Source organism: Drosophila bipectinata, chromosome 3L (genome assembly GCF_030179905.1).
Source record: "Drosophila bipectinata strain 14024-0381.07 chromosome 3L, DbipHiC1v2, whole genome shotgun sequence".
In the NCBI taxonomy this organism is placed as follows: domain Eukaryota; kingdom Metazoa; phylum Arthropoda; class Insecta; order Diptera; family Drosophilidae; genus Drosophila; species Drosophila bipectinata.
Window position 1 is genome coordinate 19,702,659 of NC_091738.1, and position 18,914 is coordinate 19,721,572.

The 18,914-nt window shown below is 42.2% G+C and overlaps 3 protein-coding genes and 3 pseudogenes across 3 annotated transcripts in view; 2 read left to right on the forward strand and 4 right to left on the reverse strand.

Moving 5' to 3' along the window:
* Positions 1 to 301: 301 nt before the first annotated feature.
* Positions 302 to 1,425, reverse strand: LOC108121091 (mitochondrial 2-oxoglutarate/malate carrier protein pseudogene; annotated as a pseudogene).
* Positions 1,426 to 2,291: 866 nt separating this feature from the next.
* Positions 2,292 to 3,390, reverse strand: LOC108121093 (mitochondrial 2-oxoglutarate/malate carrier protein pseudogene; annotated as a pseudogene).
* A 198-nt stretch (positions 3,391 to 3,588) lies between these two features.
* On the reverse strand, positions 3,589 to 4,812 carry LOC108121090 (mitochondrial 2-oxoglutarate/malate carrier protein pseudogene; annotated as a pseudogene).
* Positions 4,813 to 7,510: 2,698 nt separating this feature from the next.
* RhoGEF64C (Rho guanine nucleotide exchange factor at 64C) overlaps positions 7,511 to 18,914 on the forward strand; it is a 102,424-nt gene continuing 91,020 nt past the window's right edge. Inside the window, exon 1 of the mRNA XM_070279796.1 lies at positions 7,511 to 8,618. The gene's annotated coding sequence lies outside the window, so the exon portion shown is untranslated. The remainder of the gene's footprint in view (positions 8,619 to 18,914) is intronic.
* Positions 9,387 to 9,992, reverse strand: LOC108121101 (uncharacterized). Its single transcript, XM_017235032.3, has one exon. The coding sequence runs from the start codon at positions 9,914 to 9,916 to the stop codon at positions 9,500 to 9,502; it is 417 nt and encodes a 138-aa protein (XP_017090521.2). The 5' UTR covers positions 9,917 to 9,992; the 3' UTR covers positions 9,387 to 9,499.
* On the forward strand, positions 12,734 to 13,282 carry LOC108121103 (uncharacterized). Its single transcript, XM_017235035.3, has one exon. The coding sequence runs from the start codon at positions 12,911 to 12,913 to the stop codon at positions 13,217 to 13,219; it is 309 nt and encodes a 102-aa protein (XP_017090524.1). The 5' UTR covers positions 12,734 to 12,910; the 3' UTR covers positions 13,220 to 13,282.

Sequence of the window (18,914 nt, forward strand, 5' to 3'; positions counted from 1 at the left end):
GACGGATAGACCGGTGGGATGTTCGTTTCTAGCATGCGACAAAATTTGCTCATTGTATACCTTGACTTGGTATATCTGGGGTTGCGTTTTTCACCTATCAATTACTCTACTTATAAGGGTGGCTTGGATGACCGATCGATCACTAAATTTTTAAAGCACCCATGTTTTTACTTTCACAATTGTTGTATGGGGATTAAGGAAATTATATAAATTATGGCTGATGGGCAGATGCAGCCGATGTTCCACGGTTTTCTGCTTCACTAAACACTTCATTAAAAACTTTTTAAAAAATACCATTTTCTTGGAAAAACTTAAAATTTTAATTAGCCATAAAACGTATATCAAATATTAGATTCAGATGTGTCACCCAGAACGAATTTTTTGTAGGCTCTAGTAAGTTGCTCGAGGAATACCAATACAAGCACTGTATGAGGACCTATACGACCAAAATAAGGCAAGAAACCCTTCCACAGCGAGAAGAAACCTTCGTATTTGACCACCTTTACGAGCACATCCATTGTTCCCTTGTACTCGGCAGTCTTTTGGTTTTGTATTCTGGTTTTGGCCATGTCCAGCGGCATCGAGGTGGTTGCGGTCAAAAGTGCAGATACCATGGAGGCCGCGATATGCAGGCCCAAACCACTCAAAAACTGGGAGAAGTAGTTCTTGAACTGCGAGTAGGAGCCTAGCTGCGTCATGTTGACCAACATGGCACGAGTCACGGTGGGAAAGCACCCTCGCCACAGGGCTGGTGCTCCTTCTTCCTTCACAATTCTCACGAAGGCGTCGCCGACGTTCTTGTAATTACGCCTCTCCGCCGGTGGCAGTCGATTGTCAGACATCATACGGACGAGCGCCACCTCCGCCGGATTACCCACCACCGCTCCAATCCCTCCTGCCACGATTCCCATGGCCATACTGGCCAAGAAAGGTGGCTTTCCATAACGATTTAGGTACGCATCCACCTCCATTTGATAGACGCCCATTCGGGTCGTCGTATATGTGGCCTGTCGCATCAATCCCGCACTTAATCCATTGTAAAAGGCCAGTAGACCCTCGGTCTTAAATATTTTGGCCATTTTGTCAAAGGGGGACCTGTGCTCAGTGGTTAACGAAAGCTGCATTCGGGTTTTGACCAGATCTAGCGGTTGGTTAACGGTGGTGGCCATCATACCAGCGAGACCGCCCATGATGTACTTCATGTATCCGGGAATCTCCTTCTTTGGCATCTCGGACATATTAAAATTTGAAAAAAAATCGTTATTAATTTTTTAAATTTTGTTAATTTTTTGCCAAAATGGAAACTACAAATAATGTATTAGAGGCCCATTACACAATGAACAACAAAATATCAAACAATTCAAGTGCCTAACAAGGTGTATAACTTTTTTAATGTTTTCGTTTGTTTCTTTTTTTTTAATAAAATTTGAAATGAAACATTGATGCCAACAACCTAACCTACGGGGATAGTAATAAATGCTTTAAATTTTTTGCATAGAATGCAAAAGATTTTTTTTTTTTTGTGGGTCTTGGTGAAGTCTTTGAATCGGAGGAATGGGGGTATTCTTCCTATTGCATATCGAAAATGAGTTCTACACACTTGTGATTACTTTGTAATAAGTTCCGGAGCACTTAATAACAAGCTATGTAATAATTATAATTGCAGAATAACGTAGGTATATTTTGGTTTTGAAAAAATGTCAGCTTTTCAAAAGAGAAAATCGTTTGATCACGATTTTTTTTTAAATTTATTATTTGATTTTAGGTAGAATGTTCATTGTATATTGTTGATTATTCAAAAATTCGTTCACGCAATATTGCCAGCTTAACTACGAATTTCAAAAAAATTTGTGGGTGAGCCGAAGTTCATATACCCTTTCTGTTAAATGGAAGCGTATTAGGGTTAAGGATATGCATATATATGATATAAATATATCGAATTTTATGGTATGAACCACCACTGATATGAAGTAATTCTCCGAAATAAGCTCCAATTTGATCTTTTAAGACCTCATGCTTACCGTTTCTTAATTGTCACTCATTCTAAAATTATACTAGTTATTCTTCAAGTATATTCTATAATTAAGGTTAGAAAGATTCGAAAGAAAACATGTTGAAAATTAGAATATCTAGTTTAAAACATTAACTTTAAATTATACTAATATTGACATATTATTGACAATAATATAATTAAATAAATTTTCCAATATTTATACTTGAAACATCTCAGTGTCCTATAATCATGTCCATAAATAGCCTAAAAAGTTCCACTTAATTAAAACTTTCTTAAATTTTTTTTTCTACTTTTTAAGTTTAATTTTTGAAAATACAGTTATTTCAGTTTAAACTTCATATGCAGATAATTTAGATTGATAACGAATTAAATATTAGATTCGGATAAGTCGCCAAGAACATATTTTTTGTACCCTTTGGTAAGTTGCTCCAGAAATATAAACGCAAACACTGTATGAGGACCTAAACGGCAAAGATATGGAACGAAACCCTTCCACAGCGAGAAGAAACCTTCGTTTTTGACCACCTTCACAAGGACATCCATGGTTCCCTTATACTCGGCGGCTTTTTGGTTTTGTATTCGGGTTTTGGCCATGTCCAGCGGCATGGAGGCGATAGTGGTCAACAGCCCAGATATCATGGAGGCAGTGATATGCAGACCCAAGCCACTCATATACTGGGCGAAGTAGTTCTTGAGCTGCGAGTAAGATGCTAGCTGCACCATGTTGACCACCATGGCACGACCCACGGTGGGAAAGCACCCTCGCCACAGGACAGGCACGCCCTCGTCCTTCACAATTCGGACGAAGGCGTCGGCGACGCTCTTGTAATTACGCCTCTCCGCCGGCGGCAATCGGTTGTCAGACATCATACGGATGAGCGCCACCTCCGCCGGATTGCCCACCATCGCCCCAACCGCTCCAGCCATGATTCCCATACCCATGCTAGCCCAGACTGGTGGCTTTCCATAACGTTCTATGTAGGAATCGACCTCCATTTGGTAGAATCCCATGCGAGCCGTCGTGTAAGTGGCCTGTCGCATCAATCCGGCGCTCAATCCATTGTAAAAGGACAGAATACCCTCGGCCTTGAGTACTTTTGCGATGCAGTCGAAGGAGGACTTGTACTCTCCAGTGGTCGCCGAAATCTGCATTCGGGTCTTGACCAGATCGAGCGGTTGGACAATGACTGTGCCCATCATACCGGCAAGACCGCCATTGACGTACTTGATGTAACCGGGAATTTCCTTCTTGGCCTTCTCGGACATGACAAAATTTAGAAAAAAGAAAAAAGGCAAAGAAAAAAAAAAAATTTTGTAACAAAAAAAGAATCGAAAAGGTGGAAAGAAGGCTCTGAACTGGATACCATCGTAATATAACCCTGCATTAAAAAATTGTGACAACTACTTCCAAGATATCTGAAAAAACTGGAAAGTTTCCTTAAAGAAAGTTAAGGACGGGGCCGGACGGGATGAGTAATACAAACCAAGAACACAAGAAGATTTTGTAAAGAAAGCATAGTGCTCAGTCAAAGATTCTTTAGAACTAAGTAAAGCTTTAAACAAGAAAACTAAAATTTTTATCGAAAAAAACATATATTTCCAATAAACATTTATAGGATATTACGTAGAACATATACATTTTCCATATACACCCTGAATATGGCAAAAATTTCAAGCTGGATGTGGGCATGGAAATTTGATATTGGCTAAACAGGGAACTAGGGCTTAGAGACCCGAACCAGGCTGCGCATCCGAGCTTCTAAATAGCTTGTTGTAGGCCTTGGTCATCTGCTCCAGGAAGAGGAACGAGATCACAGTATGCGGCCCCATACGGCAGAGATACGGCGTAAAACCCTTCCAGAGTGCGAATACCCCTTCGGTCTTCACCACCTTCGCTAGAACGTCTAAGGTGCCACTGTATTCCGGCTTGCCGTTGAGCTGACCCATCTGCTGGATGCGGGTCTTGGCCAAGTCGATGGGCATAGCGGCCAGGGTGGTCAGCAGTCCGGTCATTAGGGCCGCGCTTCCGTGCAAGATAGGACCTTCGTCGAGATAGGGCTTGAGCTGCATCTTCAGCTGCGAGTACGAAGTGAGTTGCACCATGCTAACGATCATGGCTCGGGTCATAGTCGGCATGCTGCCCCGCCAGAGGGTGGTCACGCCCTCCTCCTTGACGATCCGCACGAAGGCATCGGCCACGTTCTTGTACGCGCGTCTCTCTGTCAACGGCAAGCGGTTGTCGGCCATCATACGGATGAGGGCCAGTTCGGCCGGATTGCCGAAGAACGCCCCGACAGCTCCGGCCGATACACCCATTGCCATGGTGGCCACCAGGGACGGATTTGTCTCGAACTGCTTGCGATACGCGTCCATCTGAAGCTGATAGAAGCCCATTCTGGCCGAGGTGTAGGTGGCCTGGCGCACTAGTCCGGCGCTCAAGCCATTATAGAGGGCCGGCATGCCCTCACGTCTCATCACCCTAGCCAGGACCTCCAAGGAGTTATTGTACTCACGCACACCGCCAGCTCCGGACATCTGCATCCGGGTCTTGATCAGGTCCAAGGGCTGGACAAGGCAGGTGGCCAGCATGCCAGAAGCACCACCAATCACGTACTTGATGTAGGTGGGTGTGGTCTTCTTGTCAACTCCGTAAACGAGCGCCATGGCGGATGAATGGAACTAATAATGCTTGAAAAAGTAGTGTAGAAAAGGATGTGTATGTGGTTCTACCAAAGCTAGTCCCTATGCTAACCGTATCAATGTTGAAGTGAGCCTTCTATCATGTTACACACATCTGGGATGTTTAAAATTTTTTTCTCAGACTGCTATGATTCGGATTTTTTTGTTTTTCTGTGAAATCCCTTTCACCCAAAACTAAGATTTGGGTCACCTTTTTGGCATTGATTTTAATTGTGGCAGTTAACAGGCCAACACCTCCGGCCAATTAACGAACGCCTCCAATTTTCCCCATATGCCGGATAATTGTACAACTTTCGGGCCACCCACAAATTAACGACACCCTGGCAAGCGGCTTATTATCTGCACATGCCTCGGTGCCGATACAACCCTTCACCCTTGCTGGCTCCCTGGCCGGCTCCTCTTCATTAGATGAGTACACAAAATTGTTTGGCATCGCTGGAAATGCAATTAGAGCGAAACTCAAACCGAAAGAACACTTTAGATGAGGCACAGGGCCGTAATTAGACAGGCCAAAATTGTTATGTCAGGGCGGGGCAAAAAACCGAACTGAATTTCATGTACTCGCAAATGACGTATCGACAACTCATTGCGGGCTAATTAAGAACTCATGCGGCGGCAAAGACCAACAACTGAGAGTTGCATGGGAAGGCGGAAAACCCTCCTTGTGTTGATATTTCTCGCTGAACTAAAAAAGAAATAGCATGCGATATTGCAATTAGTTTGTACGCGCGCTCCGAAAAGTATGCTGCAAATTGTTGAAAATACATGTCGTTCTATAATCTACCGCTGAGGGGCGTCTTCATCAGTCTGTTAATTAAATGGTACAGTGAATGCTCACTAGCACTGAAATCAATGAGATATTTTTAACATTTTGGTAGATATTTAGTAGAACCAACATATATTTTTAGCCTCAAATTAAAAAGTTTTAAAAAATACTATACCTAAACGACATTTGTGCCTAATTCCCTCAAGAAATTTAATTGACTAACCGACTTATTCTAACTCAAATCACACCTTTGGCTAAAACTTATCACATTAATTATACAACAGCTTCTCAAGTCAGTCTCTAAGCCTCAAGGAAACCCCTCGAGGATTTTAAAATAATATTTGGCAGCATAAGCACATTCCAATACTTACACCCCCATCGAAGCTGGAGCGTACTTGTGGTAACTTGGCTAACGATGCAAATGTTATCATACAGTTTACAACATAAATAGTCTAATTATTTATGTGCATAAGTAAAAGTGGGGCAACAGTCTGCTGCAGCAGCCGCAGCAGCAGCAGCACCAGTCAAGACAATAGCAACAATGCAATCAAACAATCAGAGACAAGCTCGCTGAACTGAAATGCCAATTGTGAAAATTGTAAATAAATATTTTAACAGTCGACGGCAACAACAAGAAGTCGGGAAACTACAATAAATCAGATCATATCGGCGGTCGAGTGCTGCGGTCTCAGTTGTGGCTGAATGTTGATGCTGCTGTGGCGGCAACAGAGCTATATACCTATATATACCCTATATAGCAGCTAGGGCAGCCCTACAAGCGTGGAAGGTATCAGTGACGGTGTTTAAAGGGGGGTTCTAAGGTGATTAAAGTTCCGGATAGTCTAGACTCTAGAGCCAATTAAAAAAAAAATTTTGCAAAGCTCAATATCTAAAAAAATCATTAATTACCAGTAGTTGTTTCGAGTTTAAACAAAACTTTTCCCAAATATTCTGTCTGAAAACGCCTCTGGGGGGCCTGGCAGGGAAAACTATCTAAAAGAAAATCGCGAAAACCAAAAAGCGAAAAAAGCGACAACAATAACAATAAGGCGAACGACAACAACGACGATGACAATGCTGATAATAGCAAAAAGGAGCCGGGCGGAAGAAAATGGAGACAGAGGGGCACGGTTGCTGTTGGCCAAAAGAATCGCAGGGAAACCGCAGAAATTTACGCTCAAGCAAACCGAGCTGAACTGAACTGAACTAAGCGGAGTTCGCCGGAGTTGAGGTGAAGCTCTTGCTAAAAGCAAAATGACAATAACAGCTGCAATTCCTGGGTTTTGTGAAGCGGGGATTGGCGGTGGTGAAGCGCAAAGGGGCTGTGGGGGAGATGGCCCTATGTAAGAGCCAAAGAAAACGACAAAAAATTAAATAATACACTGGAAAAAGTAATTTTTAAATTTAAAAATTGTAGATTTTTTTCAACGATAATAAATGTATCAAATCTTCTATATAAAATTGTACTTAGAAATAAATGAATATTTAATTGGTTAAACAACCCTAAGTTTAAATAATCTTCTAAATTTCTTAAATCTTAATTATTATAATTTTCTTAAATGAAAACAGCTTTAAAACTTTTTGTCTCAAGAAACATAAAAAATACTATTTATCTAAAGCATCTTAAACATATTAAGGCATTTTTAGGATTGAAATCAAACTATTTATATTACGAAGAGCAACTAGAAAGGGTAATATAATAAATATGTATGTATCTTAGAAGAATATAAAAATTAGAATATTATTTCTTTATTAGACTTTATAATCCTTTGTTTTTTGATATAATGTTTACTCGTATTTGTAAAAATCTATTGTTAAAATACTGATAAAGATTTATTGGAGTGAATGTAAATATGTATTAAAATTGTTACGCTTTTTCGTTAGTGTATAAAAACGAGGCATTAACAGGCGAACCGTTAAGAAGTCATTCCATGTTGGATAGATCGAAAAAAACGGCTGAAACAGCAATAAGCTGTACTTGGAAGTGAGCGAGGCAGTACTATCTGGTAATTTTTTAAGTAAACAGAGCAAGCGGGGCGAATTCAGAGCAAAACATAAAAAAAGCTAGCGACAAAACTCCTAGTGAGAGCAGTGAGAGCGCCGAGCTAGAGAGTAAAAGTCTTTGAGCAAACAAGAGCACTTGGCGAGAAGCGAAAGTTAAAGCCATGGATCGGAGAGCGAAAGATTAACCGATCCGAGGAATCTACAAATAACATCCGAAAACCTATAGATCTTTTCCAGAAGTGTGTCATCCCAATCCAGCTCTGGCCCTCTCTCGAGCTCCATGGCCATCTCTTTTAGCAACCAACAATGCAAAATACAGTTACTGTTGGACAATAAATCAATAGCAACAACAGTCAACAGATTCTAAGACCCAAAAAAATTAACAAAAAAAACAACAAAAACCCCAAAGAAGAAAAACGAATGACTTAGGCAACGAACTTGCCAAGATCATTCTCTCTGTCTCTCTCTCTCTCTATTTGGCTGTCTCTCGCAAGAGCGGGCTTTTTCGAATGCAAGCTGGCCGACAGCCGGGCCAAAACTTTAGGCCAGCTTCATTCGCCAGAAAACCGTCGTGGAGCTCGGAACGCCGTGGAGCTCGCGATCTGAAAAATATACCAGCCTACATCCATATAAACACGATTCTTCTTCGCCGAAGAACGAACGTTTTCCCAGGCCCGTGTTTTGTGCGAGTGTGCGAGTGTATCTGTGCGCGTGTTACCATTTGCATTACCAATTTGGCTTTTAGCTGCAGCTTGCTTTTCGTTCCATTTCGCCGCGTTGCATTTCTCGGATCGGTTTGCCGTGGCAGTTGCCGTCTCGATTTCGTTATTTTTGGGAGGCCTTAGCCGTAATTACTGGGCTGGCCGCAAGAAAACGTGTTTGTTACAACAAGAGCACCAGCTGCATTTCACTCAAAAAAGTGTTTGCCGAATAAAAGGCGAAAGAAGAAAATAAAGAATACGAGTGCCCCTTAAAAAATAGAAAAGAAAACGTCACTCGGTGTGCGTTCTTCTACTATTTGTTCGCTAGTTAACATTGTGCTCATAATTTATTGTACCAGCGATATGCAAATAGAAAGCAACAAATCCGTACACCAAGTGGAATATTTCAACGTATAGTTTGTCAAGCCGAAAGGTAAACCCAATGCATTCTAACATAATAAGAAAAGAAAATATACAGAGAAGAAAGAAGTCATAAGAAACTACAGAATCATATAATTTAACTTCTACTAATGAGGCGAATTGTGAAAACGTCAGAACTGGCCTGAACTTGATATGGTTAATATATTCATTAGTATACATTTCTCCGAGGTGATGATTTGCATATCAGTAGTCGCAGGTTCATAACTTTTGATGAAGAAAGCTTTGGTTAGATCATCGGGGCTCACGTTTTTCCCCATAGACTCTCCATGTAGATCCCCACGAATGTTCCTTCTTCTCCTCTGCAATCCCCTAAATAACACTTGCTGCACGATTGAACTTTAAACCGCATTCTTGGCCCGTCTGTGGCAAGTTTGGTTGGCTCTCTGGCTCGGACGCATCTATCAGCGATCGGTGAGTGGCCAATTTTCAATGGATCGGCAGCTTCGTGGGAACTCTTGACTCTCGAGCTTGGAGTCTGGCACTGGGGTGCTGGGTCTGGCATTTTGCGATATGCGGCACACATTTTAGCCCTGGCTAGTCGCAAAAACGGAGCCAAAAACAGGCTTACAGAACAGGAATTTCCACTCCTACAACAAAGCGCCGACAATTGACATTTTTGTGTAATTGCAAGAGTTTTTGTTTCTGTTCAGCTTTTAAATGTTGAATATTGAGAAGTAAATTTCCATTTTTGGTGGAAGTAAGATACAAAAGTTTTCTGTAAGAATCAGTTTCTGTTTTCTGTTTTTAAATTAAAAAAATATTTGTATGCTTTGTAAAAGTATTTATTGTTATTTTTGTTTTTCTGATTTTTAATCGTCAACAATTAAGGATAGTTTGTGTGATAATCTAGCTTAAAATAGTGTCAAGGTGTCTTTAGACAAAGATCTCGGGTCCAAAGATGGAAACTTTCGAGGCTGCGCCGCTGGAGGAAGATCGGGGCTTGGGCGGCGTGCTCGGGGCCTTGACACTCACAGCTGGCACAGTGACAGTTTTGTTGCCAGTATTGGCCACACCGGAAGCGGGAGCCCGGCGGCGACGACTTCCTTTCAGTTGATCGCGCAGCTGCTCCTTGTAGACGAGTCCTCGCTTGCAGGCTTGCAGCTCCTCCACGCTGCAGTGCTTCAAGTGGCGGATGGTGCGGGAAACCAGGCCGTCGATGATGTGGATCTTGGTCTTTGAAAGGCGCGTGGGCTCAGCATGCCGGCGGGTCAGCTCGTTCTGGTACTGGAAGAGCAGATAGCCCACACTGGGACGGGCTCCGCGGCGGTGGTTAGGGCGTTGGCTCTCCATTTCGGAAATCTTTCGGATTTTTTCAAAATTATTTGAAGGAACGAGCTGTGACTGCTTGGCAGCTTGAGCTGTGAATGATGTCCTGTCGTACTTTACCAGGATTATTTATATCTGGGGCGCTTAGCTACCTGTTGACCCGTGAGCTGACCTGCTGACTTGTGTAAGTCGCGTAATTACCTGAAGTGCTCCGGGTAAATCCAAAAATACGGAATCTTTTCTTCGGACTTGGCCTGTCGTAAAATTTGCGACTGTTGTACCTCTTCAATGTGTGGGTGCATTTTGGCTTTAAGATGCGCAGCATCGGCCCGGTCGAAAAGTGTTTATGGCCTGACCTTTTGCATAAAGATGTCTTCAACGTTTCGAAGCCATCCGGCTTGGTCTTGGCTACCGAAAAAGTATGGGGATAAGCAGTAGATTAAACGGTGACTAAGTGTTGGCGGATTTCTGGTCAATGGTTTTGGGCCAAGATTAACTAGTGGCCAGATCCACTTGCTAGTTAAAAATTTCTCAATGAAACCATGGAAAACATTATTCTTCCCATCCTAGTATTTATTTTGCATAACCACCGATTTATGTATCTGCCAGCTACTTGTGAAAGTTTATATTTATAACCAAAAACATTTGTGAAGTATATTTGTGCGACTGGCTCTCATTTAAACCCATCCCGAAAACTAAATAAATTTACTCAGGACTCTCGACAAATAAAAACATTTTTATTTAACGAGTTTCCATGAAGTGATAAATATTATCCCAAAGTGGCACTCGTCCATCCTCCCACTGCTGGACCAACCCACGGCCGAAGGACTCTGCGTGTTAAATATTTATTTATGAACGAAAGTCTGGCCGGAGAGTACGGGCTTGTGACCTTGGCTTGATCCCCGCCAACCGCCCACCCGCAAAGCCATTTAATGTGGGTGGGTTAGATGATTTTAAAAATGCTTTTCATGTAATTGTAATTTCACTTAACGTAATTGACACGATGGCAGTGCGGGCTCTAAAAATGCCTTGAATTAAGTTAATTCCAACTTAATTATCGCCATATTTAAGGGGCAGAGTGTGGAGGAAAGTGAAAATGCCCTCTTACATTGTCTGGGGCTTATCAACGAATTCTTTGAGGAAAAATTTATTGAGCTGCATTAACTCGAAAGGGCCGCCACAGAATAATAATAATAACGAACGACAATGGTAATAGCAATAACAATGACCAGTGAAAGTTGTACGAGGTTGGAGTTTTATTTTATGGTAATTCTTGGAGGGAAATAAATTATGATTCAATGCCCATTTTGGTGCTAAATGCAGGGGCCTTGGGGCCAACAACAGATACAAGAGATGAGATGCGCTGGCCAGACGTAATGATGATGATACAGCAATCATTACGATTGTCTCGTCTGGTTACTTTGCGGCGGAATATATGCCTCGACACGCACAGATTTCGGCCCCTGCTCCGATTACGATTCCAAATCCGATACCAAATCCATTTCCATTTTTGTTTCCAAGCCCAGTTCATTGAGCGCGTTGAATTGGAAGCTGTCGGCGAGCTGTCAGAAGCATTTGCTCAAAATGGCTGAAAGTGGCCCGCATGGCCTACTCAGCGAAAGCCCCTGGGCCACCGTTTTGACCTCTAACCGGCCCTGATACCTGCCTACCTGTTAACTGAAACCGAAATCGAAACCGAAACGATGCCCAGAGGAAGGAGAGGGTCATAAAACGCTGATGCTGCGCATTTGCTTAATCCGGCGCGTGGTCTTTCCCAAAGTTCTTAATCCGGTTTCGAAATCCTTTTGTTTTCGCTACATTTGAGCTACTAAGTGCAATTATAAAAGGATTATGCCATTTCTGACCTGTGGCAAGGAAGACCCTCGATCCCCTGCATCCACTTTCATTATGACACATTTTTAATGAATTACCTGGAAGTAGTTAAGTGCAAAAAGTCTCTGCTACTTCTGCGGCTTTCGGGAACTGCATCTATGCTAATGATGCTGTCAAGTACAATCCTGTGTGTATGCGAGTATCTACTGTACGCGTATGCAAATGCAATAGACACATGTGTAAATTAACGGAGTTTACGTTGATGTCACTCAGGTGCTGAGTCAGAGACCTCTAGCCGGCTAAGAGTACAAAGTTACTTGGAAAAAGCATTCTTTTCGAGGTTCTACACTGGTGGTTCATTGAGAATCCCCAAGAATTCTCAGGAATAGTGAGCGGGTTGTTAGCGAGTGGTTTCTTTTGGGTCAAATGCAATAACCAAGTACAAGTTCTTGGGAACTCAAGATACATATGCACCAACTTGCATGGGAATCGTTAGAGGTGAGAAATACCTATGCAGAGTAGCTACTTGTGCATTTAGCTTACAGAACCTGATGTATGATAAATCTTGTTAAATAATAAAATAAATATTCTTGCTATTTATGTGGCTTTAAAAATGTATATTTATAGCTCTCTCCTCCATTTAAAGACTTTATTTATTTTCGGAATGTATTGTGGAATCTAGTGTTTTCTTTTATTTCCTTTTTATTTAGTGCTTCATATTAATTTTGCCAGCACCCTCTGCACATTTTATTAATGAATCTCGGATTTGGCAAGTCTTCCAACTAAATCCTTTTCTCCGGAACATTCCTGTTCTGGAATATTCCGTGACAGTTGCTGCTGACAAGCTCGTTCTTGCTGTTTTGCAAACGAATTTACCCCTTTTGGACGCATTATGTGTAATAATGGCTGGTCAACCGAGGAAAGGCTTAGGATCCAAAATGGGGATTAGACCGGATTAGGTCTTGAAATATTTTGGCACAAATATTTACTGAAGGGACCAGGCACACTTGACCCGGCCAGGTACCTGCCATCTTCCCCGGTCAGGTACCTGGTAGTGGCCCAGATATACGTATAAGTAGAGCAATCAAATCTCTAGGGTTATCATTCGGCAGAGTGACGCTAAGGCGAAAGGAGCTCAGATATACTTTCACCCCGGCCTTATCTTATTCGAAAAATATCGGCGCAATGGAGCACGACAAATTTTTGAAGCCCACTGTCACCTATCATCTGTTCATGTACCGCGTCGAACTGGCACGGCGCAATGCCCGACTGCTGCGGCTTTCCCGGACCAAGATCGAGATCACGGATGAGCTCATATCCAAAACCGTTCGCAACATTAAGACGTGCAGCATGGACGACTTGAAGGCGGTCAACCGGGAGCTGATGTTCAAGCGGAAACTGAGGAACAACGTCTCTAAGCTGAAGAAGGAGGCCAAGCGGCAAAGCCAAGCGAACCAGCAGCCGGAGGAGCCGTGTGCCCCCAAACAGGATTAGAGAATCAATCAGACCGCTTTGATTTATTGTACATACTATACCCACTTGTAAATAAATACTTTTGATAAGACTTTTGCATTGAAATCGCTTTTGAAACTTGTTCATTTTATTGGTAGATGGTTGATGGATGGGGAGGGGAAAAACTGGTAGCTGAATCAGCTCAGTTCAGTTCAGTTGAGCTCTGTCCAGTCCAGCCAGCCTGGCTTAGAGCTTCTCGTTTGCATTGAGCCATGGCTAGAAATTAACGGCAAAGCAAAGCAAAGTCACCAGAGATCCGCTCGAAAAGAGACCTCTGACGACCACTGACTGACCCAAACCAGTTGGAAACTTTATTATCGTTTTTGCAGCGCCGCCTTTGTTTTTATATTTTTTCGATTTTTGTTGTTTTTGGCCCCCAACTTAATTAGAAATTGCAAATGCAATTAACAAAAGGCAAACGCTGAAACGCCAATGTTTTAATAAAATTTTAATTCGTTATAAGCATATATGCAAGGGGATGTATAAAGATATTAAGATTTGTTGACGCACAGAGCGAATATTTGTTGACTAGTTGTCATAAAATAATTTTTAATAACTGTTTGTGTATTATTGAAACGTTTTTGATTTAATTTGAGATATAGAGAACAAGTATAGGTTTTGGTTAAACATTTTGTGGGCAAATTATTGTGTTTTTCTCTGTGTATCTTCCCGCTGACACTGAGCGAGCGCCATGGAAACCAAACAAAACTGGTTCGTTGCATAAATTAACCAAAAAGCCAAGCAGCAACAAAGTCAAAGAGCCAAGAAGCAAAGGCAAAAGGAGCTGCGGGGGTGAGGGGGCGTGTGGGAGCAATAAAACAAAAAAATAAAAAAAAGTTAGCAACTTGCTAAAAGTCAGCGAAATAAATAAAAATCAGCCAACGTTAACAGACGTTAGCTGAAACAGTTTGGCTTTGTTTCAGTTTTCAGCTCTCGGCTCTCGGCTTCCTCTTCTCCTTGTCCGAGCTCCAGACAAATTTATTTCGTGACATTGTTCAATTTATGTGGGTATGTGCCCAGCTCCGAGATGTTGTAATAAAATAAGACCAGCTTATAGATCGCACCAGATGTCGTTGTTGAAAAGTGGAGTTGCTGGCGCCAGATTTCGAAATAATTGCGGCGATCATTCTCGCTTAAATCCCATAAATCATAAGCACTATAAGTTTTATTTCATTTTTTATGCTTTGCGAACAATATTGCAATAATTAAAATAAACACAGCCAAGGTATATGCCTTTTATGGTTTTATGCAAAATAATCAGAGACAATAGAGCAGAAATCAAAACATAATAGTCACAGTTGTAAGATCAAATGAGATCAAAGCTTAAGTATCTGTGTAAGAACTGAAACAAAAGATATCCGTTGCAAACATTTTGTAATTAAGAAAATCCCCTTCATTATGGCATTTCATAATTCATCATACATTTAAGCAAATCAAAATTTTCATGCCTCTCCGTTTTGATTAGAATTCTCTTTCTCCTCCAATCACAATTTGTTGGCTTCAATAATTCATTGTTTCTGGCGCCGTCACTGCTTTTGGCAACGATTATTGAAGGACAGGCGGGCTTAGAATCGCAGACAGGCGGCCGGACAGGCAACTTGAGGTTGCTGTTCTACTTGACAAATGGATTTCTGTGGCCTGACCCGTGGCGGCAACAACAGAATCGCTGCGGCATAGGAAAATCATCAAATCACGACTTTGAGCTCTTTTGATTGACATGCACAAAAAGGAGCAAAAACTGCCAAGCCAAGAGCTGCGATAGAACAAACACTAAAAGCAACAACTACAGCCGCCTGATTGTTCATAATTAAAGCCAGCCAGCGAGCCAACAAGCCCGAGGCTGTTGGCAGAAAAATTTCGCAATAATTCTTGGCGTCACCAGCGTCGCCGCTTCGAGGTGACAGCGAAGGAATCCGAATCCGCCAGTTGGAGCAACCGAGGAATTATCTCACACACGACACTGCAAATAACTAATACGCCCCGTTAGCCAGAGCGCTTATTAAAGCATAATTAGCATATTTAGAGTGGCCGGAGATTGCATCCCCCCAAGTAATTACATCGATACCCTGGCTTGATTTTGCCTTCGAGACAGTGACATAGCTTTGTGGCTACACAGAGAGAAAAATCTATCTGAAAGTACATCAAAGGCTGAGTCTTCTTATTTTATAGTTTCATTGTTTCTTTTATCTTCTAGTTGGTATATTAAAGTACGAAATCGATCATTTATAGATACATAAACTTTTGTTTAAGCGTGGTCATTCCCAGTTAAGTCTCATTTGTGGCCGCACTCTGTTACCATTGCCACGAACCAATTGACCAACCCACCAAGTTTCCAGCTTCCCCTGGCGATCCCCCCCGACTCCATTTCCATCATCATGACCGCTCAGCTTGTACCGTTCACTTTGCGAGCATTTGAGTCGCCAACGCGCAACAACTACAAGAGCAACTAAGGCAACAATTGTCGCATTTGACATTTAGCAACAATTACCTTTTTTTCAGCCGACTTTGGTTGGTTATATTTGGCCCGACTCGTAGTCGCGAATATCCCCCTTTGCATTTCCATGGCGAAACTTGTTATATTTAAAATATGCACACACGCTCTTTGTCCCAGCACCCCGGCACTTTTGTTTTCAAGGTATTGCAGGCTATTAAATTGGTAACAAAGTTGCGGAAACAGCTGATCTGCAGGGCTATTTTTAGAAAGTATATCATATATCATAGTAGAGTCTTCGGAGAAAATACTAGCTCATAGTATGACACATTAGATGGAACTAGTACGCGTCAAAGAATAGATATTAAAGAATAGAAAAACTATAAACCTAAACCTGATATTTGAATCAAGACTTGCCAAGCCACATAAGAGCAATCAAGACTCTGCTTAAATTATCCTTTTCCGATGAAACCTCTTTGATTTGTGCAGCTCACACCAAAATAGGCAACCTGATGCCCCTGTGACTCGGATTGTGGCACTTAAGGTGTGGCTTTCCATTACCCTTCAGTGGTGGGCGGGAGCCACTGCCCCCTCCCAAAACTGGAATTGCAATTGTAGGCATGACTTCTTGGGGCAACGCCAGGGTGCCTTTCTTGCTCGTAACTTTTGGTATTTACAATATTTAATCATATTTCGTGAGGACCGAACGACATTTGTGTCGTTTGAGCATAACTTATGGATACTTTGTGGGCCGTTTGACTCGGCTGCTGCCTTGTATCCATGTGTATCTGCATCTTTCCTTCTGCAATTTAACCGTTTTCATTTTTTATGCATGTGCATTGCATTTGTATCTCATTTGCATTTGCGGTTGCTGGCGTCGTCATCCTCGTGCTGGCTTGCTGGGTGTCTGCCATGCAATTTGCTTGAAAAAAAGGAAAAAAATGGAAATGAAACAAAATTGAAAAAACTCGCATCGAACATTTGGTAGAATTAAATTTAATTTTATTAAAGAAAAAACTTTTGCTCTCGTATGGTTGAGTGTGGGTGCTGCCTGGGAATTGTACAAATGACAACAGGCGCAACTTGGTGTTGCAGTTGCTGGTGTTGCCGCTGCGGCTGTTGTCGCCGCATGTTGTTGACGTGCATGTTGCCGCCGTGCGCCTTTTGTTTTATGGTTGGCGCGGGTGTCTGTGCGAAGTTCGATGAAGTTTTCCGTTTTGCTCCAACGAGATTCAAACTGTTGCAATTACGTATATACGCTTCACAGTTGCGGCTTGTTTCCCCCGTTGTTGCCGGTCGGCTATTGTGGGCTATCCGCCTGTCTGAGGCAGCAACAGCAACACAGGAGCAGTCCTTTGTGCTGCAGTGTCGGCAGTGAAGCATCTTAACCTGTTCGATGTTGCATATTCATTGGAATCCCAAGGACATTTACTTCGAAAGTTATCATCATCAGTGAGCGGCAGCCAAAGAAGAGTTGTTGAAATCCACAATAAATGGCATCTTTCGAAAGAGTCTTAATAATTAAAGGTGCATTTTTCCCTTTATTCAATGCAAGCTGAAATTAAACGCACATCACAGCACATTTTTCTTTCTCTGTATTGTCAGAAGAAGAACCCAAGTCGCGGTATCGAACTGCTTCTCATCATCATTTGCATATGTTACACTTTATTTATTGTTGCGGTTGTATTTGTTGTTACTGCTGTTTGTTGGGCTGCTCTGTGTTATTCGAGCATTGCATTATACAGAGACGGGGAGGAGGTGGCATCTGGGGGTAGGGAAGGCAGATATAACTCATACGCAACGTTAACCTCGCTCTTTCTTGCTCGCATATTTATTGCAGTTACGTGAGACTTTGTTTATGTGACAATTGCTTTATTGTTTCACAGTTCAGCTTCTGCACACACATATGTTTACTCACTTTATATACCTGATGTGTTATAATTTTTCCTCTTCTTTTTGGAACTTGTAATTTATGTTTTTCGATTGTGCAAGAATTGAGCAAGAGTTTGATGGCTCCTCGGTTGATTCATGCTGTGGCGAATCGAGGAGAAGCCATTCAAGTTCTTGCTCGAGTTAATTAAATATGCACTCAAAGAAAATATTATTTTTCAGGAAAATAGTATACCTTTTTCAATATCTTCCCCTTTGAAAATACTCTTTTTTTAACCTCTCCAAGTTAATTGAATAAAAGTCTTGCCACTTTTTCTCTTCGATCGCTTGCTGCTCATTATGTTCAACAATAATAAGTGACTTGACGCCGGGGCACTATAAAGAGGGCTTTTCCGGGGCGGGGAAGTATCATTTTCGCATTTTGATGTCCGATTACGGGCAACGCTAACTAGAGCAGCAACAATAGAAAAAGGTACAAAGGCAGCAGCAGCAGCACGGCCAGCAACAACTATTATGACAGCGAGTATCTGAAGCAAAAGCAATTTGTTGCACTCACTCAGATACACACACACACATACTAGTGGAATGGTCAGAAGTACCAGATAGAATCGTATCTGTGAGAGACAATTCAATGCTCGGCTCTCTGCAAGAGTTGGCGGCTATGAAAAATGGATCTGCTCCAGAAGATTTCAGTAATCTCGTTCGTCACACTTGGCCGCTCAAGTACAAATTTATGAAGACTGTGTACCCCTTTGGGCCCCTGCCATCATTTTTTGACCAGGGCTATGTCCGAGTGGCTTTTATTAACTTGTAGATGGTTCTATCTGAGGAGATGCACTCAAGAATGTCACGCTAGAGTGGCCAAAGTGTCAGTGGAGTAACGCCGAGCATTGTGGCATTCCGAGAGCCATGCCGCGCCGCTTGGCGCCGGTTATGATGTAAGTTCAATAAATTTTTCCATTGCAACAATGGCAGACAATGGCAGCCGGCAATCGGTCGGGTTGCCTCAGCCCACAGTCCCATTTGCATGGCAATCTCTTGCGAAATCCCAGCTAAATGACTTTGGCAAACTTATCCCCCGTCCTGTGTGAAGAAATGAGCGTTGTTGAAAGCGCAAAACAATTAATTTAACTGCGATGGGCTTAATGAACTCTTGTAAAATCGAAAGAAAAAATAGTTATAATATCGGGAGAAAAAAGTGTGAAAGGGAAAACCTACGCTACGATTGTCTTTGGTTATCCCCTTCACATTCGATTTAGCATTTAACGACGGACAAAATCAGCCATCTCCCGGTGGCCACTGCCCAGTAATATCCACAGCCATTTCCACAACGATTTCCACTTCCTCGCCGACCAT